Source organism: Rana temporaria, chromosome 1, assembly GCF_905171775.1.
Source record: "Rana temporaria chromosome 1, aRanTem1.1, whole genome shotgun sequence".
Taxonomy (NCBI): Eukaryota; Metazoa; Chordata; class Amphibia; order Anura; family Ranidae; genus Rana; species Rana temporaria.
The window spans coordinates 366,861,501-366,887,454 of record NC_053489.1 but is presented as its reverse complement, the minus strand read 5'-3'; the positions used below and the strand labels follow the sequence as shown (position 1 = coordinate 366,887,454).

Sequence of the window (25,954 nt, the reverse complement as noted above, 5' to 3'; positions counted from 1 at the left end):
CATATCGGCTGTTCCGCCGCTTGATCATTCTTACGGTAGGCGAGAGGGGACGTCCTCCCCCCCCTCCCGCGCTTCTACCGAATCACCGCTACGATCAAAGCCAGGATAATTTTTTTACTTTTATTTTTTTTATTTCAGGCTTCCCAGCCTAAAGGTGAGAGGTGGGGTCTTATTGACCCCACATCTCACTAAAAAAAGAGGACCTGTCAAGCTGCTTACATTCCTTATAATAGGAATAAAAGTGATCAAAAACTGTATTTTTTTTTTGTCAAACTAAAAAAAAAGTAAAACGAACAATAGACATCCTCTGCAACTCAAAACATGTAACAAATAAAAAAAATTAAAGCAGGGCCTATGGGGATTTTTAAGTAGCGAAGTTTGGCGCCATTCCACGAGCATGTGCAATTTTGAAGGGTGACATGTTAGGTATCCATTTACTCGGCGCAACTTCATCTTTCATATTATGCAAAAACATTGGGCTTTTTTTTTTTGTTTTTTTTAAGCGCAAAACTGTTTTTCTATTAAAACCGCGTTCGAAAAATTGCTGCGCAAATACTGTGCAAGATAAAAAGTTGTAATGACTGCCATTGTATTCTCTAGGGTATTTGCTAAAAAAAGCATATATAGTGTTTTGGGGTACTATGTAATTTTCTAGCAAATAAATGATGATTTTTTTACATGTAGGAAAGAAATGTCAGAATTGGCCTGGGTGCTCCAGAACGCCTGAAGCTGCATGTTGGGCCTCTATGTGGCCATGCTGTGTAAAACTCTCACACATGTGGTATCGCCATACTCGGGTGTAATAGCAGAATGTGTATTGGGGTGTAATTTGTGGTATGCATATGCTGTGTGTGAGAAATAACCTGCTAATATGACAATTTTGTGGGGGGAAAAAACATCTCGATTTTGCAAAGAATTATGGGGAAAAAATGACAACTTCAAAAAACTTGCCGTGCCTTTTTCTAAATACCTTGGAATGTCTTTCCAAAAAAGTATCATTTGGGGGTATTTGAACTTTTCTGGCATGTTAGGGTCTCAAGAAATGAGATGAGGTCGTCAGTACTTCAGGTGTGATTTTCAGATATTGGCACCATAGCTTGTTGACAAAGACCAAATAATATACACCAATTTGTACATATGTTTACCAAAGATATGTAGCAGTATAAATTGTGGCCAAAATTTATGAAAAAAAAAATTACGTATTTGCTAAATTTAACAGAAGCGAACAAAAATTAGTAATTTTTGTTACCGAATTTTCAGTCTTTTTTCTTTTATAGCACAAAAAATAAAAAACCCAACAGTGATTAAATACCACCAAAAGAAAGCTCTATTTGTGTGGGAAAAAAAAAGGAAAGAAATTTCATATGGGTACAGTGTTGTAAGACTGAGTAATTGTCATTCAAATTGTGAGCACCGAAAGCTGAAAATGTATCTGGTTAGGAAGGGGTTTTAAGTGCCCAGTGGTCAAGTGGTTAATTACTGATTTTGCAAAAAAGAAGAAGCCTGTAAAAGATTGAAGGAAAAAAAAGGGGAGAACAAATACAGAAAGTAAAAGAACCGATTAAGAAATTGCAAGAATCTGCACCTGATTGTAATGTAACCATGGAAAGGGACGGAGCAAAGAAGGATCAAGATGGACTCTTGTGCAAGGAAAATGGAATGTGTCCCACCTCAAACGGAGATGATGATAGTGCAACTAGCCCATGTAGGGTTCATGTAGGCCCTAAGGCAATGGAGAGAAATATTAAAAGGCTAAATGGTTTATCCTCTCAAGACTGTTGAGAAATGCAGAATTTGTGCTGGAAATAACCCAGGAAAACCGACCAGAGTAACGCAAAGACATTAGACACAAAGGGGGTTATTTACAAAAGGCAAATCCACTTTGCACTGCAAGTGCACTTGAAAGTTCAGTCGCTGTAGATCTGAGGGGAACATGCAAGGAAAATAAAAAATAGCATTTTTGCTTGCACATGACGATGATGAAAATCAGCAGATCTTCCCCCAATTTTAGAGCTTTCCCTCAGATTTACAGCAATTACACTTACAAATGCACTTGTAGTTCAGAGTGGATTTCCCTTTAGTAAATCAACCCCAAAGTTTCCAGTCTATGATGACCTTCACTGCCAGATAAAAAGCAACAGTTTACTCCCTTATTGCTCCGAGGATGGACCGTCTTATCCAACTAGTCTGATCCAGTACGATTATTATTTTATCATTTAATTATTTTAGAAACTGACTTAACCACTTGCTTACTGGGCACATAAACCCCCTTCGTGCCCAGGCGAAATTTCAGCTTCCGGCACTGCGTCGCTTTAACTGACATTTGCGCGGTCGTGCGACGTGGCTCCCATACAAAATTTACGTCCTTTTTCCCCCCACAAATAGAGCTTTATTTTGGTGGTATTTGATCACCTCTGCGGTTTTTATTTTTTGCGCTATAAACAAAAAAAAGGGCGACAATTTAAAAATATATATTTTTTTACTTGTTGCTATAATAAATATCCCAATTTTTTTTAAAAAAACGTTTTTTTTCTCAGTTAAGGCCCTAAGGCAATGGAGAGAAATATTAAAAGGCTAAATGGTTTATCCTCTCAAGACTGTTGAGAAATGCAGAATTTGTGCTGGAAATAACCCAGGAAAACCGACCAGAGTAACGCAAAGACATTAGACACAAAGGGGGTTATTTACAAAAGGCAAATCCACTTTGCACTGCAAGTGCACTTGAAAGTTCAGTCGCTGTAGATCTGAGGGGAACATGCAAGGAAAATAAAAAATAGCATTTTTGCTTGCACATGACGATGATGAAAATCAGCAGATCTTCCCCCAATTTTAGAGCTTTCCCTCAGATTTACAGCAATTACACTTACAAATGCACTTGTAGTTCAGAGTGGATTTCCCTTTAGTAAATCAACCCCAAAGTTTCCAGTCTATGATGACCTTCACTGCCAGATAAAAAGCAACAGTTTACTCCCTTATTGCTCCGAGGATGGACCGTCTTATCCAACTAGTCTGATCCAGTACGATTATTATTTTATCATTTAATTATTTTAGAAACTGACTTAACCACTTGCTTACTGGGCACATAAACCCCCTTCGTGCCCAGGCGAAATTTCAGCTTCCGGCACTGCGTCGCTTTAACTGACATTTGCGCGGTCGTGCGACGTGGCTCCCATACAAAATTTACGTCCTTTTTCCCCCCACAAATAGAGCTTTATTTTGGTGGTATTTGATCACCTCTGCGGTTTTTATTTTTTGCGCTATAAACAAAAAAAAGGGCGACAATTTAAAAAATATATATTTTTTTACTTGTTGCTATAATAAATATCCCAATTTTTTTTAAAAAAACGTTTTTTTCTCAGTTAAGGCCGATGCGTATTTTTGTAAAAAAAAAAAAAAGCTGAGTTAGGCTTACCGGTAACTCCTTTTCTGAGAGTCTTCCAGGACAGCCCATGAGACCTAGGGCTCCTCCTACCAGGACAGGAAACACGTTAACCCCCACCAGATAAAAGGGCGGTCCTCCAGGCCCCATGCCAGTCTTCGAGAACCGTAGGACTACCCTGAAAAACATATGCATTAAAACACATAACTTCCATACAACAAAACCGGGTGGGAATACGGCTGTCCTGGAAGACTCTCAGAAAAGGAGTTACCGGTAAGCCCAACTCAGCTTTTCTCTCAAGCGTCTTCCAGGACAGCCCATGAGACGATGAGCCAGAACTTACCAGTCTAGGGTGGGACAACTGCCTGAAGGACCTTTGGACCAAACGCCTGTTCTTGAGCGGATAGCAGATCCAGGCAATAATGCTTAATAAAGGTTGAGTAACTGGACCATGTGGCAGCTTTAACAGATTTGTTACGGTGAAGCACCAGCCCTCTCAGCCCAAGACGCAGCCAAAGCCCTTGTTGAATGCGCTGTAACAAAAGGTGTGGGAACCTCTCTGATTTTATAGGATTCTGAGATGGCCTGCTTAATCCATCTAGCCAATTTGGCTTTAGATGCACCTTTACCCTTGTGTGTACCTGAAAAAAGGACAAATAAAGCGTCTGTCTTCCTGAAGGTCTTGGTGACCTCTAGATATGCAAGAAGGGTTCTTCTTACATCCAAAAAAACTAAATTTATTTTCCTGATCACCCTGTGGTGAACTACAAGATGGCAGTACAATGTCATGTGATCTGTGAAATGTACTAGCTACCTTAGGCAAAAAACCTGGATCAGTTTTTAATACAACTCGATCCTCCAGAATCGTGAGGAAAGGCTCCCTCACTGATAAGGCCTGTAACTCGCTTACTCTACGAGCTGAGGTAATAGCTACTAAAAAAATAGTTTTTAAGGTAAGTAAATATCCTCTAAAGGCTCAAAAGGAAACTCTACCAGAGTTTGAAGTACCAGGGATAGGTCCCAAGTTGGACAACTTCTTACCACTACTGGCCTGGCCCTTGAAATGGATTTAAAGAATCTAGCTACCATGGGATTTTCCAAAAGAGAAAACTGCTGGAGGAAAACGCCGATAGCCGCCGCCTGCACCTTCAAGGTACTAACTGAAAGACCCTTGTCGACACCCTCTTGAAAAAATTCCAAAATAGAAGGAACATCATGCGTTGATCTTTGGTTTTCAGACAACCATGAATTAAACTTTTTCCAAACTTTGGAATAAATGGCTCTAGTGACTGGTTTTCTGCAATTTATCAAGGTTTTGATCACCTTGTCCGAAAACCCCTGAGCCTTCAGTATCTTCTCTTCAGATACCAAGCTGTCAAGCTTAAGGAAACCACCTGTGGGTGTGACACTGGACCCTGCGACAACAAGTCCTCTCTGTTCTGAAGTCTCAGTGGAGGCTCCGAGACCAGAGACTGTAGCAGGGAAAACCATGACCTCTTGGGCCAGAAGGGGGCGATCAAAATAAGGTCGGTCTCCTCTAGGAGAAACTTCCGGAGTACTTCCGGAATGAGTCTGATTGGCGGAAAGGCATAGCAAAGGTCGAAGGGCCACGGATTCACCAGGGCATCTATCCCCAGTGATCGATCCTCTGGGTTTAGAGAAAAGAACTCCTCTGTCTTGCGGTTGTCCTGATTTGCGAACAGATCTGCTTCGGGACAACCCCATTTGTTGGTGATCTCCGAAAAGACTTCTGGATGAAGCGACCAATTGTCTCGCTCCACCCTGTGGCAACTGAGGTAGTCTGCCAGACTGTTTTGTGTCCCCTTCAGGTGCACTGCTGAAATTGATCCTAGATTTACTTCTGCCCAAGACAAAATTTCTTGTGCTATTCCTTGAAGAATTCGACTCCTCGTGCCTCCTTGTTTGTTGAGGTACGCCACTGTCGCAATGTTGTCTGACAGAATCTGGAGATTGTGACCCCTGATCTCCGATTGAAAGGCTTGCAGGGCTCTGTGAACCGCTAGCAGCTCCCTCTGGTTCGATGAAGCTCTTGCTTCTTTCGAGGACCATTTCCCCTGTGCGACCTGATCTTTGAGGTGGGCTCCCCATCCCCAGGCGCTTGCATCTGTCGTGACCCTCTTGGATATCGAGATGGACCATGGCAGGCCTTTTGTTTGGTGCAGATTCTGTCTCCACCACCACAAACTTCTTTTTACCTTGGTAGGTAACCAAACTTGACTCTAGGGACCTGGCGTCCCCATCCCAATTTTCCAGAAGGAATCTCTGCAATGGTCTCTGATGGAACCTTGCCCATGGTAACGCAGGGAAACACGAGGTCATGAGACCTACCGTCCTTGAAATTTCCCTCAGCGAGACCAACTGATTGGTCTGTAAGGCTGACACCATCTTGGAGACCTTCTCCTCTGGGAGAAAAACTTTTTGGACTACTGAGCAAAAGTCGTAACCCAGGTACTTCACCTTCTGGGCTGGATCTAGGGAAGACTTTTCCCTGTTTATCAGCCAGCCCAGGGACTGAAGTCTAGTACAGTCTGGAGATCTGCTAGTAATTTTTGGTGGGATTCTGCCACTATTAATAGGTCGTCCAGGTAAGGGATGATAGTTATCGCCTTTAACCTTAGTGGAGCCGGCGCCTCCCCCAATACCTTTGTGAAGATACGCGGGGATGAGGACAGACCGAAGGGGAGGGCCTGAAATTGAAAGTGCCTGATTTCCATTCCCATTTTTACCGCTATTCTCAGGAATTTCTGGAATGCCGGGTGGATCGGGACATGTAGGTAAGCATCCCTTAGATCCAACGTGGCCATAAAACAATTTGGGTAAAGCAGATTCTTGATAGAGAACACTGTCTCCATCCTGAAGTGCTTGTACCTGATTGATCGATTTAGAGATCGAAGATTCAGAATGAGCCGATACTTCCCTGACGGCTTTCTAAAGACAAAAATGTGGGAATAAAACCCTTTGTTCAGATCTGACCGGGGAACAGGAATCAGGACTTTCTGGTCTAACAAATCTCCTTGGAGACCCAGAGCTCTTGCTTTCTCCCGATCTTTGGGAGGAGAGGTGATCAAGAGACGTTCTGGTGGCTGGCAGGAAAATTCTAGTCTGTACCCATTTGCCACCAGATCCAGGATGAAGGGACTTGAGGTGACGGCTGCCCATTGTGGGAGAAAGGCCTTCAATCTTCCCCCCACTGGCAGAAGCTGGTCATTGTGGTTTGGCGGGCTGCTGAGGTGTGTTAAATAAAAAACACCTCCTCTACCCTTGCCTTTGTATCCGGTCCAATGTTTCTTGTGCCTATTGTCCTTTTCTTTAGGACCCTGTTGCCATGGAAGGCCTTTGTTTTGGCCACGAATTTTTTTTTCTTCGTCTGCTTTCTTTTCTGGAAAGGCCTTTTTCCTATTGACCGTACGTTCCAGAGCCTCCTGCAGACCTGGGCCAAAAAGATGATCCCCGGTCAGGGGCAGCACACATAATCTCAATTTAGATGCTGCATCCCCAGACCATGTTTTAAGCCAAACACTTCTTCTGGCCGAGTTCACTAAAGCTGAAGTCCTGGCTGTCATCCTTACTGATTCTGCAGAAGAATCAGCCAAAAAACCCACAGCACTAAACAGGAGAGGAACGGCTTTTAAAATCTCTTCACTAGAAGTACCTGCCAAAAGATGGGTTTGGATTTGTGTAAGCCATTCCTCCAAATTTCTGGCTACACAAGTGGAAGCTAAAGCTGGTTTGAGATTCCCCATAGCTGAATCCCAAGCTCTATGAAGGAGGACATTACATTTTTTGTCCATAGGATCCTTAAGCGTACCCATATCAAACGCTAGGTCCGAACTTTTTAAAACCTTTGAAAGAGGAGCGTCCAACTTAGGGTTCTTGTTCCACGGTAGCGCTGCGTCCTCATCAAATGGAAACTGTCTTTTTAGGTTACCAGAAAAGAAAGGTTTTCTCTCTGGATTCTCCCACTCCAGTTTGATCGTATCGAGGGAATCGTGCACTGGAAAGTTTTTACTTTTCTTTTTGTGCAACCCTTTGTACATAAGGTCATGTTTGGACATTTGTACCTCCTCCTCCTCCTCCTCCATTTCAAGGGTAGTATAGATGGCTTTTAACAAGTTATCCACATCTTCTAAAGACAGTTTAAACCTTGAGCCCTTAGAGGATACTCTATCCCTAGGCTCTGTATCTGACCCTGAGTCTTCCGGAGAAGAATACCCCGAGTCTTCCGGAGAAGAATGGGTAGATTTGGCTTCAGCCTCAGAGTCTTCACTCTCTACGCTCACCTGTGGGGTGCTAGCAACTGAAGCCTTTCTTTTTGAAGATGTACCCTGTTGGGGAGCCTGCATTTTGTCAATTAGATTTCTAAATGAACCAAAAGTAGAAGCAAGCTCATCTCTGACCGAAGTCAACATTTTTTGACATGAGGTCACTGGGTCATCCTTCACTAAAGCATCTATACATGTGCGACAAACTGCTTTGCTCCAAGTGGAGCTCAGTTTGTTACCGCACACTTTCTCTTATGTGGCTGCGCTTGGGATTTGTCCTGGGTCTTGCCCTGAAAGACATAAAATAAATAACCCCCAAAAAGTAACAAACCACAAATAAATACTCCATCACCAAGTGCAGGAGAAGGGAAAATGTGTCCCCTAACACCAAATCCTATGATGAGGGGGGGGGGGGGGGGGGACACTCATCAGGATAGCGAAAAAAGTCCATACTTAAAGCGGGAGTTCACCCATTTCTAAAAAATTTTTTTTTCTTCCCCTAGATTCCTGCTCGTTCGGTCTAGGGGAATCGGCTATTTGTATTAAAATAGGTGCAGTACTTACCCGTTTTCGAGCTGCATCTTCTTCCGTCGCTTCCGGGTATGGTCTTCGGGAGCGGGCGTTCCTTCTTGATTGACAGTCTTCCGAGAGGCTTCCGACGGTCGCATCCATCGCGTCACTCGTAGCCAAAAGAAGCCGAACGTCGGTGCGGCTCTATACTGCGCCTGCGCACCGACGTTCGGCTTCTTTCGGAAAATCGTGACGCGATGGATGCGACCGTCGGAAGCCTCTCGGAAACCTGTCAATCAAGAAGGAACGCCCATTCCCGAAGCCCATACCCGGAAGCGACGGAGAGGATGCGTCTCGTAAACGGGTAAGTACTGCACCTATTTTTAAATAAATAGCCGATTCCCCTAGTAATAACGAGCAGGAATCTAAGGGGGAAAAGTGCCCTCTAAGGGTGAACCCCCGCTTTAAAGCTTACCTGAGAGGTGCTGGTGTTGGAGACTGCATCTGCCTGAGAAGGAACTGCAGGAGAATCCATGCCGCCCGACTGGTTTTCTAACAGCCTGTGCTGCTTCTACCAGCGATCACCAGCCAGCCATTTAAAGCTACTTTTTCGCGCCGTTTTGGAGACTGGAACCGCGTCTCCGGCGCCCGATGATGATGTCATACGACCCGGAAGAGACCCCTCCGGATCTTCCTATGGGCCAGCTTGGAGCGCAGAAGCTCCGCCCCTCCAGCGCCAGTGACTTCCTGGAATCCCAGCACGAGACAGCCATGCTGTGTGCGGGACCTGTCACCACCAAACGGCTGCAGCTTGCGCTATGACGCTAGGGGCCCGACGCCATCCCGGTCCTGACCCTCTCCAGGCACAGAGAAAAAGAGCCGCAGATTACCACCTCTCCAGTGGACACTGCACATGACACGGAGGTTAGTTAAAATTAGCACATACCCCTGAACAGCCATTAGAGCCCCTGCTCATGAGACCTAGGGGACCAGGTTCCTTGAAACATGTTACCCCCCGTCCGGAGGAAACACCAATACTGGCATGGGGCCTGGAGGACCGCCCTTTTATCTGGTGGGGGTTAACGCGTTTCCTGTCCTGGTAGGAGGAGCCCTAGGTCTCATGGGCTGTCCTGGAAGACGCTTGAGAGAAAAAAAATTGCAATAAGCGACTGGTTTGCGCAAAAGTTATAGCGCCTACAAAATGGGGAACAGAATTATGATTTTTTTTTATTATTATTTTTTTTTACTAGTAATGGCGGCGATCTGCATTTTTTATTGGGACTGCGATATTGCGGACTTATCGGACACTTGACACAAATTTGTGACCATTCACATTTATACAGCGATCAGTGCTATAAAAACGCGGAAGGGGTTAACACTAGGGGGTGAGGAAGGGGTTAAATGTGTATCCTGGGTGTGTTCCAACTGTGTGGGGGGAGGGGGGTGACCGATGCTGTGTCCCTATGTACAAGGGACACAGATCGGTCTCCTCTCCTCTGACAGCACGTGGAGCTCTGTGTTTACACACAGAGCTCCACGTCCCTGCTGTGTTACCGACGATCGCGTGTACCCGGTGGACATCGCGGCCGCCAGGTACACGCATCGGCTCTTCAGCGATGCGCCGGGACAGTGTTTACCCGCTGCGCGCCCCCCAGAGGCGCGCGGGTAATGCACTTTAAAAGACGTCCACTTGGCACTTGAGAGCCGCGCTGTTGACGTCTTGTCAATAGCGCGGGTCTCAAGTGGTTAAACTTGTCATTAAAAGTTGACACAAATCGAACGGTATAATTGTTATTTGACTCCCGTTTCATAACCTTCTTTCTGGAGGGGGGATTCATGTGGGACAGAAACACATCTTTAAATTAGCTCTCGTTGGTACTCCTTTTTTTCAAACTTTTTTGTCATCATTGTACCCTGTTCAACATAATCCTCCACCCTCGAACAGTTCCTTCTCAGTCTATTGAATTGTCCACTGAGAATGTTACGTTTCTATGCGAGACAGTAACAACTTTTAAAATGGAGATGGGAATTGCCACTGGTGGGCTTGACGTGATTTTTGGTAACAATTCTATTTTGATTGTGAGTCAGCACTAAGTCCAGAAATACAAGTTCTTGAGAATCAAGTACATGTGTAAAGGGACAAGCCAAAAGTGCCGGCATTGCAGCAGGCCACAAAAGAGGGGAAACACATCCGGACCTCCACTCCATAGGTCATCAATATATCGGCCAAAATAGACGATAAATTCAGAAAATGGATTGTTGGTCCAGACGTTATCCTCCTCCCAGTGGCCACTGGGTTTCTGTCCCTCATTAAGATTGGCCAATGTTTTCTCTATAGTGTTTATTCTAATTAGTAATACAAGATAGCTTGTGATCTGCTTCTTTCCTGGGTTTATCCCTTAATTACTTCCTATCAATGTCTCATTTGTTGTTTCAACTGGTCCATATATTTTTCCACATGATATTCATAAAACTAAAGGTACAAGATGTTGAGGCAGTAACGCTGAAGAGGAGGTGTAATAAATGGCAGAGGCACGCACCGCGTCTTCCGACTTCTGAAGACGTTACGTGTTGATGAAATGGGTCAAGTTGGTTAGTAGACCCAAACAGCTGGAAAGCACGCTGGAGTCTAGCGGCCCGCGGCTTCTGTTGGTCATTGGGATTCCTATATTTTTAATCGTTTCATTTTTTATTGTATGTAATCAGCTACAGATTGTTTTCAACTGGAACTTTTCAACTGATAGGATCCGTCCTATCAGTTTTCTACATAATCAACTGCACATGCCACGATAATCAGTTGTAGGAAAAGGATACTGGTGAACTCCTGAGGTGATCACAGGTCTGTGAGACCACCAAAGCAATTTTTGACTCCTCTGTCATATGACAAGAGGGTCAACTACATCTGGTGAGTAGGGACCCTTATCACACACATGGTGAATTTGTGGCACAGAAGAGGAAATCAATATGTGAAGAAACGCACAAGGCACTATGTGGAAGATTGCACAATTTTACTGGGACTTGGCACTTGTCATATTGCTTTGATTAAATTATATATATTGTAGCAGGGCAGTACCCTGTCTTGATCCAGGTCTCACAAACAGCCAGTGCACTAATGAGTCAGCTGTGTTATGGGCTTTAATTAATCACCAGACCAAGGCTCTAGGCTCCCAGTTGGAGACGACTCCACCCTGTAGACAGGAGGTCTGGGTGTCAGGAGGGCTTCACCTAGGAGAGAGACGTGAGAGCCAGTGTAGCACGAGGCTACTTGCTGTCCGCACAGAGGTGCTAAGCGTCCGGGCTGTGGGAGACAGACCAAGGCCCTAAAGCATAAGGCCTGAGCTGGAGAGCTGCGTTTATAAGCCAGGAGGGCTGAAAATCATTTATTTTGGTAGCAGGACTGAAGTACTGAATACCCCTGCGAGGGATATATATATATATATATATATATATATATATATATATATATATATATATTTATTTTAATACCTTAACCCCCTTCATGGTGACGCAACACATATATGCGGCGCCTCACTGCACTGGCTTTTTTATGTGGGGCTGCACATATGTGGTTCTCCCTTGTGTGACGCCCTCCCAGCACAGAGAACAGGGTCTCCCCGAGAGATCCAGGCCCGGTAACCTAATTGCTGTGGTAGCCTAATTGCTGTGGTAGCCTATAATTGGCTTCCCCCAGTGATCAGTCACTGTGAAGCCCGCCCCAGCCTATAGCAGAATTCTTCCCATGGGGTAACCGGAACATAAAAGATTAAATATAATACAAATTAGATACAAGTCATTGGACCCCTGACACAGCTTCACACTGGTGAGATGCACTGGTGGGCAATGATGGGATGCACTGGTGCATTGATGAGGTGGCACTGGTGGACACCAATAGGCTGCACACCACCGCTCCACCCTAAACAATAACAACCTCCCCACCTATAAACCCTAGATTTGCTAAAATGAAGGAAGAAAAAAAAAAAAAAGAAAAAGAAAAAGAAAAATCGGCCTAAAATATCAGCCGCAAAAATCGGCCAGTCCGATTTCTAAATATCGGCATCGGCCAGAGAAAACACCATATCGGTCTACCTCTAATATATATATATATATATATATATATATATATATATATATATATATACACACATATATACACACACACACACACACACAGATTATATAATAGTATATATATATATATATATATATATATATATATATATATATATTTCTAACATACACACATTATATATAGTATACTTTCTACATGATTTGACTGATACTTCCTACATGATTTGTATTGATTGATGTTAGTTGCACATAGGAATCCATTCTAGGGTTCATACACATTATTTAATGGTATTTGGTTAATCACACTGATCATTTGTTTATATATGAAATATTGCAACCGTTATTTGCACATAGGGTTTACCCTGCGAGCCTGTAAATGTACCATGGAGCCCTTAAACCTGCCTGGATGAGAACCTTGAGTGACACTTAAATGTTCTCACACTGATGGGGCACCTCACTGTCACAATCAGTATGATGTTCTTAAAATTTTTTATGATGCCATATGTAGTTGAAGTTCTGTCTAGTGTTTATTGTAAGAGAGAACCAAGTGCTTGACAATTACTCGCTTTCTGTATTTCTATTGTTTGTCATTTATTTAATATAAATCTTTTTTTAATGTGAAAAAGCAGGTCAGGTTATAGATCTACAGCTTTACTTTGCGCTGGAGCCAAGCCCTCTAGCTAGGAGGGCTGCAATCAGGGCCAGTGTGGCCACTGGTTTTCCTACTCTCTTCAGCAAGGAACCAAGTCTCAGCAGGCAGCTGCCGCTCCATTCGCATATAGTGTCAGAGGTGGAGCACTGTGACTGTGCACTGGAGAGGCAGAATGCATTTGATGAGCGCTGGAGAGGCAGGCTGCATTTGATGGGCGCTGGAGAGGTAGGCTGCATTTGCACTTCATTAAATAGGTGGGGTTTACATGGGCAGGGAAAATAGGATTTTTGTACTCACCGTAAAATCCATTTCTCCGAGTTCATAGACTGACACAGCATTCTTTGACAGGGTTATGCACCTTCCTTCCAGGAGAGTTTAGGCAGAATTTACAGCACTTAAAGCGTTAACAACCTTTCCTTAGTGCCGCTCCTCCCATGGAGCGAGGCTCCCTGGGCATAACCCACACCCTGCTCTAGCAGCCCCAGTTCGTAACAAGCAGTACAAACAAAGGAGGGGTGGGTGCTGTGTCCGTCTATGAACTCAGAGAAATGGATTTTACGGCGAGTACAAAAATCCTATTTTCTTTTCCGTTCATAGACGGACACAGAATCCTTTGACAGTAGGGATGTCCCCAAGCAGTGTCAAAAAAATTTCAAGGGGTGGGGAAAAAAAAACACAGCAAACCCAGCTTCAACCCAAACAAAACCGGAGTTACTCAACGGGGGAACTCCAACCCGAAACTGCCGCCTGTAACACCCTGCGGCCGAAGGAGGCATCCGAAGATGCACTCACATCCACCTTGTTAAACTTTGAAAAAGTGTGGACCGACGACCAGGTCGCTGCCTTACACACCTGTAACACAGAGGCCTGATGTCGGAAAGCCCAAGAGGCCCTGATCGCCCTGGTCGAATGCACTGTGACCCGAAAAGGAGGTGCCCGCCCCTTCAGGGCATAGGCCTGAAGCACAACCTGTCGAATCCACCTGGAAATGGTGGCCGATGAGACTGCCAGACCCTTTCTGGGACCAGACACCGACACAAACAGCGAGTCCGACTTCCGGAACGGAGCCGTCGCCGACAAGTAAACTCGAAGGGCCCGAACCACATCTAGGGAATGTAAAGTGGCCTCCATCGGGTTCTTTGGCTGAGGACATAAGGATGGAAGAACAATGTCCTCATTAATGTGAAAGGCCAAAACGACCTTTGGAAGAAAAAAAAAAAAAAAGGAGGGCTGCGGACGCAGCGCCGCCTTTTCCTGATGGATGACCAAGTAGGGGGCCTTGCAGGACAAGGCCGCCAGTTCAGACACCCGTCTGATCGAGGTAATAGCTACCAGAAAAACCACCTTTTGTGACAAAGTCAACAAAGGGATCTTCCGAATGTACTCAAAGGGAGCTTGTTGAAGCACCAAGAGGACCAAGTTCAAGTCCCATGTGGTCAGTGGAGGGCGCACCAGGGGAGCCACATAGCGGACCCCCTGCACAAACGTGCGTATCAAGGAGTGCGCTGCCAAGGGACGCTGAATGTAAACAGCCAGAGCAGAAATCTGGCTCTTGACCGAAGGCGAGTGCCTGATCCACTCCCCGCTGTAAAAACAGCAGAATCCGGGACACCACATATGTACGAGGGTGCCACGTCATCTCCTCACACAGAGATGTAGGCTTTCCACGTACGATGGTAAATCCTTTGTGAAGTAGACTTCCGTGCGCGCAGCATGGTAGAGATCACCGAGCCCGACAGGCCTCGGTCCTTCAGTACCTGGCTCTCAACAGCCACGCCGTTAAAGCCAGCGACTGTAAAGCAGGATGGAAGATCAGACCCTGCGACAGAAGATCTTCTCTCAGGGGTAGACGCCAGGGGGCGTCTGCCACCAGACGCACCAGGTCCGCGTACCAGGAGCGGTGCGGTCAATCTGGGGCGATCAGGATTGTTTGAATCCCTTCGGCTTCCACCCTGCGCAGCAGACGATGAAGAAGCTTCAGAGGAGGGAAGGCGTAAATCAGGTGATAGTGACCCCAAGGAGCCACCAACGCGTCTGACGTTAGAAGGTCCACGTCTGAAGTGCCCCATTTTCGGCACAGACTCTGAAACACCTCCGGGTGGAGAGACCACTCCCCTTGATCCAGAGTTGTACGACTTAGGAAGTCAGCTTGCCAATTCTGAACTCCCGGAATGTACACAGCCGACACGGACCTTTCGGCCCACCGAAGGATGTGCGCGACCCCCGTCGCTGCAGCTGAGCTCCTTGTGCCTCTCTGATGATTGACGTACACCACGGCCGTGGCGTTGTCAGACTGGATCCTGACCGGTCGGCCCTGCAGCTCCAGGGACCACCTGGCAAGGCACAGCTTGACTGCTCGGAGATCCAGAATATTGATCGGCAGGTGGGACTCCTGAGTCCAGCGCCCCTGGGCTGACTGAGTGCCACAAACGCCCCCCCCCAGCCGGAGAGGCTGGCATCCGTCGTGACCACTGTCCAGCGGCACGGCAAAAAAGACTTCCCGGTCCGAAGCACCGGAGACGTCAGCCACCACACCAGGGAAGACTTGACCAGATGGCTCAACTGAACCTGGTAATCCAGAGAAGACGGGAGCTTGTCCCAACGTGACAGAATCTCCTTTTGTAGTTCCCTGGTGTGGAATTGGGCATACGGGACCGCCTCGAAGGAGGCCACCATCAAACCCAGAACTCTCATGCAGAAGCGAAGAGACGACCACTTCTGGGTCGACAACTGCCTGACTACAGATTGCAGGGTCTTCAGTTTCTCCGTCGGGAGGAACACTCTCGCCTCCGCGGAGTCCAGGACTAGTCCCAGGTATTGCAGTCTCTGGGACGGAACCAACACCGACTTGGAGATTCAGAAGCCAGCCGAAACTCTTGGAGAGTCTGACACATGATAGACACGTCCTCCTCCAACTCTGAGCCCGAGGAAGCTCTCAGGAGAAGGCAGTCCAGATATCCCACGATAGCGATCCCTCGCTGCCTCAGCAGAGCTAGAATCGGGGCGAGCACCTTGGTGAAAACTTGCGGTGCTGAAGCCAAGCCGAACAGGAGGGCCACAAACTAAAAGTGATCCTCTCCGATCGCTAAGCGCAGAAACCTCTGGTGCTTTGTGCATATGGGAACATGTAGGTATGCGTCCATGATATCCAGGGACGCCATGAAGTCCCCCTGATGGAGTGCTGCCATCACTGAGCGAATCGACTCCATCCTGAACTTTTGCACCTTGACAAAGAAATTGAGGGCCTTGAGGTCCAGGATAGGGCGGATCCCTTCCTTCTTGGGGACCACGAACAGGTTGGAGTAAAACCCCTGAAACTGTTCCTGCGAGGGAACAGGCACCATCACCCCCCTGTCCAGAAGATCCTGGACAGCCCCCGACAGGCCCTGCCGGCGAACCGAAGGAAGTTGGAGGTTTGAAGGAAAAAAAATCTGTTTGGGGGACAAGAGAAACTATCTTGTACCCCAAAGCAACCACTTCGCAAACCCAACGGTCGGATAGGAGAGACCTCCACCGATCTGCGAATTCGCAAAGCCGGCCCCCCACCCAAGACCTGAGCGGGGGCAGACCTTCATGTGGAAGCAGGCTTGTTGGGCTTGCGGTACCAGGAGCGGTTCTGCCCCGCAGCAGGGGCCTTAGCACCTTGCAGACTTTTTCCTGCCGGGCGCACGAAAAAAAAGCTTTGGGTAGTAAAGGAGGGTCCTTGCTTGCGGCGAGGCTCCTTACCCTTCCCAGACTGTGGGAGCAGTGTGCTCTTACCACCCGTGGCATCCTTAATGTCATCCAGGGATGCCCCAAAAAGCCATTCACCCTTAAAAGGCAAATCCACCAAAGCCTTCTTAGAGGACTGGTCTGCCGAGCAGCATTTCAGCCACACAAGGCGGCGCAATACCACCGCATAGGCGGAAGCTCTGGAAAGCAAGGGGATCGTGTCCATGGCCGACTCAGACAAATTTTAGACCTTGAAACAATTGTTCAGCCAGGTCCCTAGAGGACTCGGGAGCGTCCCGTTCCTCCAGCTCCTGCAGCAGGAGCTTCGCCCTTTCAGGCAGAGTCTGACACCAGGGTCCTGGCCAGAGCCGGCCTCACCGCCGAACCCACAACAGTGAATAGGGAGCGGGCCACAGCCTCCACTCTCCTATCAGCAGGGTCCTTAAATGCAGGAGCCCCTTCCACAGGCAACGTGGTGGTCTTGCTCAGTCTGGACACGGGAGGGTCCACTGACGGAGGAGAGACCCACTTTAAGAAGTCCTCCTCAAGGGGGTAACGGGTTGCAAAGTTTTTTGGAACAGTAAAAACTTTTTGCGGTGTATCCCATTCCTTGTACAACATACTGTCCAAATAAGGAACACAAGGAAACACCTTAGCGGTGCGTGGCGGTTTGCGGAACCCAAAAAGGACTGGCACGTCAGGTGCCTCCGCCGCCACCTCAAGTTTCAGAGTATCACGCACCGCAGAAATAAGAGCTCCATCAAATTCCTTGTCAGCAACTGACCCTGAAGCAGAGTCATCCTCACTGTCCGCGTGGGTTAAACCCGCAGTCTCTGACACTACAGAACCAGAGGCAGCAATAGCATGGTCCGCGTCAGAGACATCCCCAGAAGCAGGCTCAGGGAGGGGGCGCTTTTTACCCCCCTTCTGGGCACTAGCCACTTCAAACCTGGTGAGAAAAGACTCCAGGACAGCCGACATTGCCTCAACAGATGTGGCAGGGGGAGGGGCGTCAAGGGTTAACTCAGGCATTGCTAGGGAAGAAGTAACTCGTTCAGGCTCCATAATGCCCCAGCGCTGTGTCACACTCACTGCAAGGCAGAAAAAAAAAAAAAAAAAACACTGGACACCTCCTGGCTGCTACTACAGAGTATGGGGGCCCCTGGGACTCACCACACCTCCTGGTGCAGCGCGGTCTGAGAGAAGGACAAGGTGTGTAGAGAAGCCGGCTGTGATGTGTGTCTCCCTCAGGCAGATTCGCGGTCTTTTTTGTAGCGCTAAAACGGCCACACGAGGCCAAACGAATTCAAAGATGGCCGCCGAATGAGTAAAAAACAGCACAGGGCCACAAGAAAATGGCCGCCGAGCTATATAGAGCGTGACTCCGGCAAAATGGCCACCGTTGCGCATTTAAAAAAAAGACAGCGACCGCAAAAAAAGCACAGCACAAAATCACACCATAGCCCCTGTAGTGAACACACATCCCCCGCTCCGCACACAGGCCCAGGAGTATAAGAGACCCCAGAAAACCCCCCCTCACAGCCGATACTCCCATGGGAAAGGAGGGAGAGGAAATAATGGAGAGAGGAAAGCAGGGCAAGCCCTCAGTCGACCTCCCAGGGGTACAATTCCAGCCAGACCACTTACCTGAGCAAGGGGCCACTACTTACCCGTCCTGCGGCCACCATCTTGAGGTATCCCAGACAGATCCAACGTCCGCTAAACGGCATGGCTGTCGGCCAGACACACTGTGACAAAGCCATAAAAGACCGGTCATATGTGTGCCCTAGAACAAAAATGTTCCCCGGCCGCCCCTGGAGCAACGGGGCCTGTCGTGGACGTCCCAAAGCTGAGCTAAGGGCCGGCACACGCTCGATGGCTGAACATGGGAGGACTACAAGGGTCAAGACCCAGCCTGTCACCCAGTCGGCTGTTGATAGAAGAATCTCAGGATTCAAAAATGCAGGAACAAAAAAAATAAAAAAAGCGAGAGAAAAAAAAAAAAAAAAAACGCAAGAATTTTTTCCCCCAGAGTACATGACTCCAGAAGTGCCTGACCTCTTGTCGTTAGGCAGAAAAAAACTGGAGCTGCTAGAGCAGGGTGTGGGTTATGCCCGGGGAGCCACGCCCCCTGGGAGGAGCTGCACTAAGGAAAGGTTGTTAACGCTTTAAGTGCTGTAAATTCTGCCTAAACTCTCCTGGAAGGAAGGTGCCTAACCCTACTGTCAAAGGATGCTGTGTCCGTCTATGAACGGAAGAGAAAAGGGGTAAGAGTCAGCGGTGGAGCCAAGGGGAGCGGCAAAATTAGGTTTAGCCTAGGGTATCTAAATCAGGCACATTTTACTATACAGTGCAGACAAATCCATTAAAATAAAAAAATAAAATGTACTAAACAAAAAAAAAAAAAAAAAAAATTGTGCTCAAACTAGCTATACAGATGAGACTCGAAAAATTTGAATATCGTGCAAAAGTTAATTTCACTAATGCAACTTAAAAAGGTGGAACTAGACTTATTACATGCAAAGCAAGACAGTTCAAGCCGTGATTCGTCACACTTGTGATGATTATGGCTTATAGCTCACGAAAACCCCAAATAAAAGGGTCCCAAACCAAGTACTGAGTACATATGCATGCTTATACTTTTCAGAGGTCCGATATTGTTATATGTACAATCCTAGTTTTATTGATTGCATGTAATATTCTAATTTTCTGAGATTGTGGATTTGGGGTTTTCATGAGCTGTGAGCCATAATCACCACAATTATGCCAAATCACATCTTGAACTATCTTGCTTTGCATGTAACGAGTATATCATATATTAGTTTCACCTTTTAAGTTGCATTCGTGAAATAAATTAACTTTTGCACGATATTCAAATTTTTCGAGTATTACCTGTATAGCTGTAAGGGACAGGTTAGTGCACAGAGGCCAATACAGGGAACGGGGTACAGGTGACAGCATTGTCCAAGGAATAATTGTAAACAGTTTTAAAATACCGAAAGGATAGGACACACGCAACAATGCTGGGTTGCTTTTCAGAGGTGTTTTGACAGATGGTTGCAATGTGGGCATGCTGTAAAAGCAACAACACCATGTCACGACCGCTTGCAATACACTTAGGTGGAGGGCTTTTGCGTCACTGACCCATTCACATGAATGGGTCGGTATTGCCCGTTAAACATGACAGTGGTGGTCAGCTGCACTGTGGCTGCAAGGCAAAAGTATCACAGCGAGTGTACATCCCTGTCCCACTGCATCCCCAAGTGTAAACAAGCTCACTGATCTGCTTTTTAAGCACGGGTACACACTAGAAGCGAACACAGACACTGCCTGTGATTCGCACCCGCACTTTGTGATGATCACATGCGATGTCTGTGCAATGCCAAATCAACCATACAGTTGTATAGCTGAACGCTCATTGGATTCATGCAAAAAAAAAGTGTAGGGACATTTTGTATTTGATGGCGTATAAGACTACCTTTTACACCTAAAAAAACTGGCCAAAAAGCAGGGGTCGTCTTATACGCCGGGTCAGCTGCTCGGATGCCTGTTGGATGTGCGGTAATACTGTATGTAGCTTTGTCTACATACAGTATGTACCGCTTAGCCAATCCCGGTGAGCGATGTATTCAAATGAATACAGAGCCTGCTCAGATTGGAGTAACAACCTCTGCCAATCCGAGCAGGCCACATGCAGTAGCCTGCTTGGATTGGCTTTAAGAGTCAGAGAGGCGTGGGCTGATGATGTTACAGCCTCTGCCAATCCAAGCAGGCTTTGTATTCATTAATGGAATACATTGCTCGTTGTGATTGGCTTCAGCTCCAGCTCCAGCAAGAAAGAAGAAGGCGGCTCCAGAAGGAAGAAATATGAAGCTTTGGAAGGGGGGTTGTCTTATACGGCGAGTACAGGCAAAAAATCTTTAAAAAATGTAAAATTAGGGGGTCGTCTTATACGCCCGGTCGCCTTATACACCGGCAAATACGGTAATTTTATCTGCATTATTCTGGGCGCTCTGTTTTTGTTTTGTATCTTTTGCATGTGTATACAGAGCTTGTAAAGGATTTTTCAACACTGTCTGGCACCAGTGAAGCACAATGCATTTGGAGGTTATAAGATCAGATTTTTGCTGACCATGCCCAGCAGTCCAGAAGTTCAACCAGTGAGTCGCAAGATAAAAAATAATCCAATTCGATGTGGTTGAGGGAACCTCCCACTGTGCTAACAGGGAGCCTCCCACACCATCAGAATACAATGATTAGCACTGATCAGGAAAAACCCAACAGGCTGGTCGTATAGAGGTCAATCAGTAGATTGACTTCTGTACAATCAGGGTGCCCATACACTGATCAAAATTTGTCTGGTCCCTGCTGAACCAGGTGAATGGGTGCATGTTTAGCCAGCCTGTAGGTCATTGATTTAGTAGTGTAGCTAAGGTGTCCTTTTATTAAAGTGCGGTAAAATACCGCATTTCATTTCTCAGGCATTCTCAGGGGAGATCGTTCTTCTTTTGAGTGCCTGTTTATAAAACTTTTTAGATCGGTTCTCATGTTGAGATGAGGAGCGATCTACAAACGGCTGGAAACTCCTGAGAACTGCTTCTCTCACTGTAATCTTGCGTGATGTAGCAGGATTACAGTATGAGGAAGTGAAAAATACACGAATCAGCACACATACACCACATATTAATAAAGTAATAAAGTTACATTCCCAAACAATATACATTAACCTAATTATTAAAAAACATTGTTTTTATCAATATTTAAAGCTCATACATGTGCCTATTTAAATGTGAATGGTGTATAGTATATGAATGGAATCCACATATCTGCATTAGATATGTGGATTCCATTCATATACTATACACCATTCTTTTAAATGAAAAATACATTTATAATCATTAAATTATTTTGTAATAAAGTATACAAATATAAACCTCTCTCTCCCCCCCTCCAGCGGTGAGAATCTGGATCGCCGCTGATCTCACTTTCATAAAAAGGACACCCAAGAGTCAGCCAGACAGCCAACATCAGGAGGCCAGAAATCGTTCCCCATATTTCTTTAAGTGACCACTGCTCTTACCGAGTAAGATGGCCTGCTTTGTGTCATATGGTGCCACTCTAACTCCATGCGTCTCATTTCTTGATATTCCCAAAACAGATACTCTTCTTCCAACTCTCTCCTGTACATGTCCTCATAATGTCTGTAAGGAAAAAAAAAAAAGTGGAGTCTGTTTATTCCATCATGCCACACATGTAGAGTATGTGTAAACATTCCCAACCGTCTCTTGCCCACCTACTTACCTGGGACGTGCGACAACAGAGTTGGGAGGGGAAAGGTATAATGAAACTAGAATGGTTAGGGTAAATTCTTTTATTACACATGCAGCAGACCTGAACACATGGTTTGCTTTACAAATAAACATTCTTTCCAAAGCAATATGAATTATTTTAGGAAAGCATAGCAAAATTACTTTGCTTTCAAGCCTGCTGTGTCTAAGTGAAACCAAGGAACAAGCTGTTTGGCAGGAAACAATAGGATTTTTGTACTTACTGTAAGATCCTTTTCTCTGAGTTCATGGACGGACACAGCAGAAATCTTGACAATAGGCCATTAGCCTTCTATTAGGAGAGGACTAGGCAGAAAACACGTTAAAGTGTTTAAAACACATCAAAACTGCACAGTACCGGCCAGGGGGCGGTCCCTCTAGGTACAACCCCTCTCCCTGCATCTAGCAGCTCGGTTCGTCAAAAAGCAGTACACACATAGAAAAAGAGGGGTGGGTACTGTGTCCGTCCATGAACTCAGAGAAAAGGATTTTTGTACGGCGAGTACAAAAATCCTATTTTCTCTTCCGTTCATGGACGGACACAGCAGCAATCTTGAAAGTAGGGACGTCCCCAAGCAGTGTCAAAAACGAGTGGTGGGAACAGCATTAAAACAACTTCACCCCAAACAACCAGAGCTCCTCAACGGAGGAGTTGCAACTGTTAAACAGCCGCTTGCAAAACCTTGTAGCCGAAGCAAGCATCTGAAGATGCACTCACATCAACCTTGTAAAATTTTGTGAAGGTGTGAACGGACGACCAGGTCGCCGCCTTACACACCTAGTAAACAGATGCTTGATGCCGGAAAGCCCAAGAGGCACCTATTGTCCTGGTCGAATGTGCCGTGACAGGAAAAAGGAGGCGCCAGCCCTTTCAGGGCATAGGCCTGAATCACGACCCGTCTGATTCACCTAGAGATGGTGGCAGACAAGCCCGCCAGACCCTTCATAGGACCAACCACCAAAAAACAAAAACAAACAGTGAGTCCGACCTTCGGAAAGGAGCAGTAGCAGACAGGTACACTCGCAGAGCCCAGACAACGTCCAAGGAATGCAACGCAGCTTCTTTGGGGTGCGACGGACGAGGACACAAAAAGACAGGAGTACAATGTCCTCATTGAGGTGAAAGGCCGAAACGACCTTAGGAAGAAATTAAGGCTGCGGACACAGCAGCACCTTATCCTTGTGGAGGATCAAATAGGGGGCCTTGGGTGACCAGGCCGCTAGCTCAGAAACCCCTCTCACTGGTGTAATAGCCGCCAAAAAGGCCACCTTCTGAGAGAGAGTCAGTAAGGGAATCTCTCGAATGTCCTCCAAACGGCGGTTTCTGAAGAGAGGACAAGATTCAAGTTCCACGGAGGTAACGGAGGGGCCACATGTCGCACCCCCTACACAAACGTACACACCAGGGAGTGAGCCGCCAAGGGTCATTGAAAGAAAACAGCCAAGGCTGAAATCTGCCCCTTAAACTGTACTTAAGGCAAGTTTTTGGTCCACCCTACACTGTAGAAACAGCAGGACCCTGTAAAACAAAAATAAGCACGCGGATGCCACTTCATCTCCTCAGATGTAGACCTTTAACGTGCGATGGTAAATCTTCCGAGAGGACGACGTCCGCGCCCTCAGCATGGTAGAAATCACTGAATCCGATAGGCCTTGGTTCCTTAGTACCTGGCTTTCAATAGCCATGCCGTTAAAGCCATCGACTGTAAAGCAGGATAAAATATGGGACCTTGCAACAGAAGGTCCTCTTGCATCGGTAGACGCCAAGGAACATCTGCCAACAGACGCACTAGGTCGGCGTACCATGGATGCCAAGGCCAATCTGGAGCAATTAGAATTATTGAAATCCCTTCGACATCCACTCTGAAGCAGATGGGGAAGAATCTTTAATGGGGGAGGCATAAATTAGCCGATACAGAGTACACGGTGCCACCAACGCGTCTGTCGCGTCTGCCCATGGGTCTTTTGATCTGGGCACAAACCTCAATACCTTCCGATTGAGTCGCGAGGCCAAGAGGTCCACGTCTGGAGTGCCCCTTCTCAGGCAAAGGAGCTGAAAGCCCTCCGGGTGTAGTGACCATTCTCCCTGGTCCAGTGTCTGGCTACTTAGGTAGTCCGCTTGCCAGTCTTCCGGAATGTATACGGCAGATAGAGCCGGCACGCTTCGTTCTGCCCACCTCAGTATGTGAGCGACCTCTGATGCTGCAGCCAAGCTTCTTGTTCCTCCTTGATGGTTGACATACACCACCGCCGTGGTGTTGTCCGACTGGATCCTGACTGGACGCCTTGTAGCCTCCGAGACCACCTAGAGAGGCACAGCCTGATCGCCTGAAGCTCTTGATTGGCAGGCGGGATTCTTCCTGAGTCCAGCGACCCTAGGCTGACTGAACCCCCCAGACTCCCCCCAACCAGTGAGGCCGGTGTCCGTTGTGATCACCGTCCAGTGAAAAGGAAGGAACGACTTCTCAGGCTGAAGAGTCTGGGATGTCAACCAAACCAGGGAGGCCCTGACCCGGTGGCTCACCCGGATTTGACAATCCAGGGACAATAGGCATTTGTCAGAATTTCCCTCTGCAACACTCGAGTGTGAAATTGAGCATATGGTACCGCCTCGGAGGCTACCATGAGACCCAGGACTCGCATGCAAAAGCAGAGTGACTATATTTCAGATGTCAAAAGCTACCAACGACTTCTGAGTGTTCAGGACCCAACCAAAGTCTCGGAGGGTCTGACTGGCTATAGACACACCCTCCTCTAATTCTGAGCTTGAAGTGGCTCTCAGAAGATCATCCAGGTAGCCTACGATAGCAATTCCACGATGTCTCAGCAAGGTCAGAATTGGGGCAAACACCTTGGTGAACACCCTCTGTGTCGATGCCAATCCAAAGGGGAGAGCCACAAATTGATAGTGGTCGTCCGACCGCAAAAAACGCAGGTCTACAAACCGATTTGAGTAAAAACCCTGAAACCGTTCCTGCAATGGTGCAGGTACGATCACCCCGCCCACTAGCAGATCCTGAACTGCCCCAAACAGGGCTTACCGATGAATCGGAGGGAAAAAATCTGTTCGTGGGCAAAAAAGTAAGTATCTTGTACCCTGAGTAAACAACCTCACAAACCCACCGGTTGGAAAGTAGAGACGTCCACTGAGCCGCAAAGACGGCCCCCCCACCCGAGTGTCGGGCGGGGCAGACCTTCATGCAGACAGATTTGTCCGCAGGCTTGTTGGGCTTGCAAAACCCGGGACGCTTTTGTCCTTCAGCAGGTGTCTTATCGGCCTGGGAGCGTTTACCTGCAGCACCGGGCGGACAAAAAAAAGGCTTACGCGTGGTGAAGGAGGGCCCCTGCCTACGGCGTGGCTCCTTACCCTTCCTGAATTGCGGGAGCAGCGTGCTCTTACCGCCCCTGCCATTTTTGATAATGTCATCCAGCGAGGCGCCAAAAAGCCTCTCACCCGTAAAAAGGTAAATCCAGCAGGGCCTTCTTAGAAGATTGGTCCGTGGACCAACACTTTAGCCAGATCAGGCGGCACAACACCACGCATAGATCGAGGCTCTGGATAGCAAGGGAATAGTATCCAAGGCTGACTCGCAAACAAACTTAAGGCCTGTACCAAGTGGTCGGCCAGTTCCACAGTCCGGGGGAGCCTGATGCTCTCTTAACCCTTGGTGCAACATTTTTGCCCATTCAGTAAGTGTCTGACACCAGGGCCCCAGATACAGCAGGACGCACGGCTGACCCCACCACAGAGAACAGGAAGCGGGCCACAGCCTCAGCTATCCTGTCCGTGGAGTCGCAGGAGCCCCTTGCACCGGAATTATGGTCACCTTGTTTAGCCTGGACACCGGGGGGTCCACTATCGGGGGAGAAGTCCATTTCTTCAGGAAATTCTCCTTAAAGCGGAGTTCCAACCACAATTGGCATTTTTTAAATGTATGTCCTTTCATCCTGCGTTTTTATAAATTAAATCCGGTCACATACTATTTCACAATCCGCCGCCGATCCGCATAGATATTCAAAAAAG

At 47.0% G+C, this 25,954-nt stretch overlaps 1 protein-coding gene across 1 annotated transcript in view; it reads right to left on the bottom strand.

Annotated features, from left to right (window-relative positions):
• ZFR2 (zinc finger RNA binding protein 2) overlaps positions 1-25,954 on the bottom strand; it is a 290,651-nt gene that overhangs the window by 92,578 nt on the left and 172,119 nt on the right. Inside the window, exon 10 of the mRNA XM_040339314.1 lies at positions 21,684-21,804. Within this exon, the coding sequence (XP_040195248.1) occupies positions 21,684-21,804 (121 nt within the window). The remainder of the gene's footprint in view (positions 1-21,683; positions 21,805-25,954) is intronic.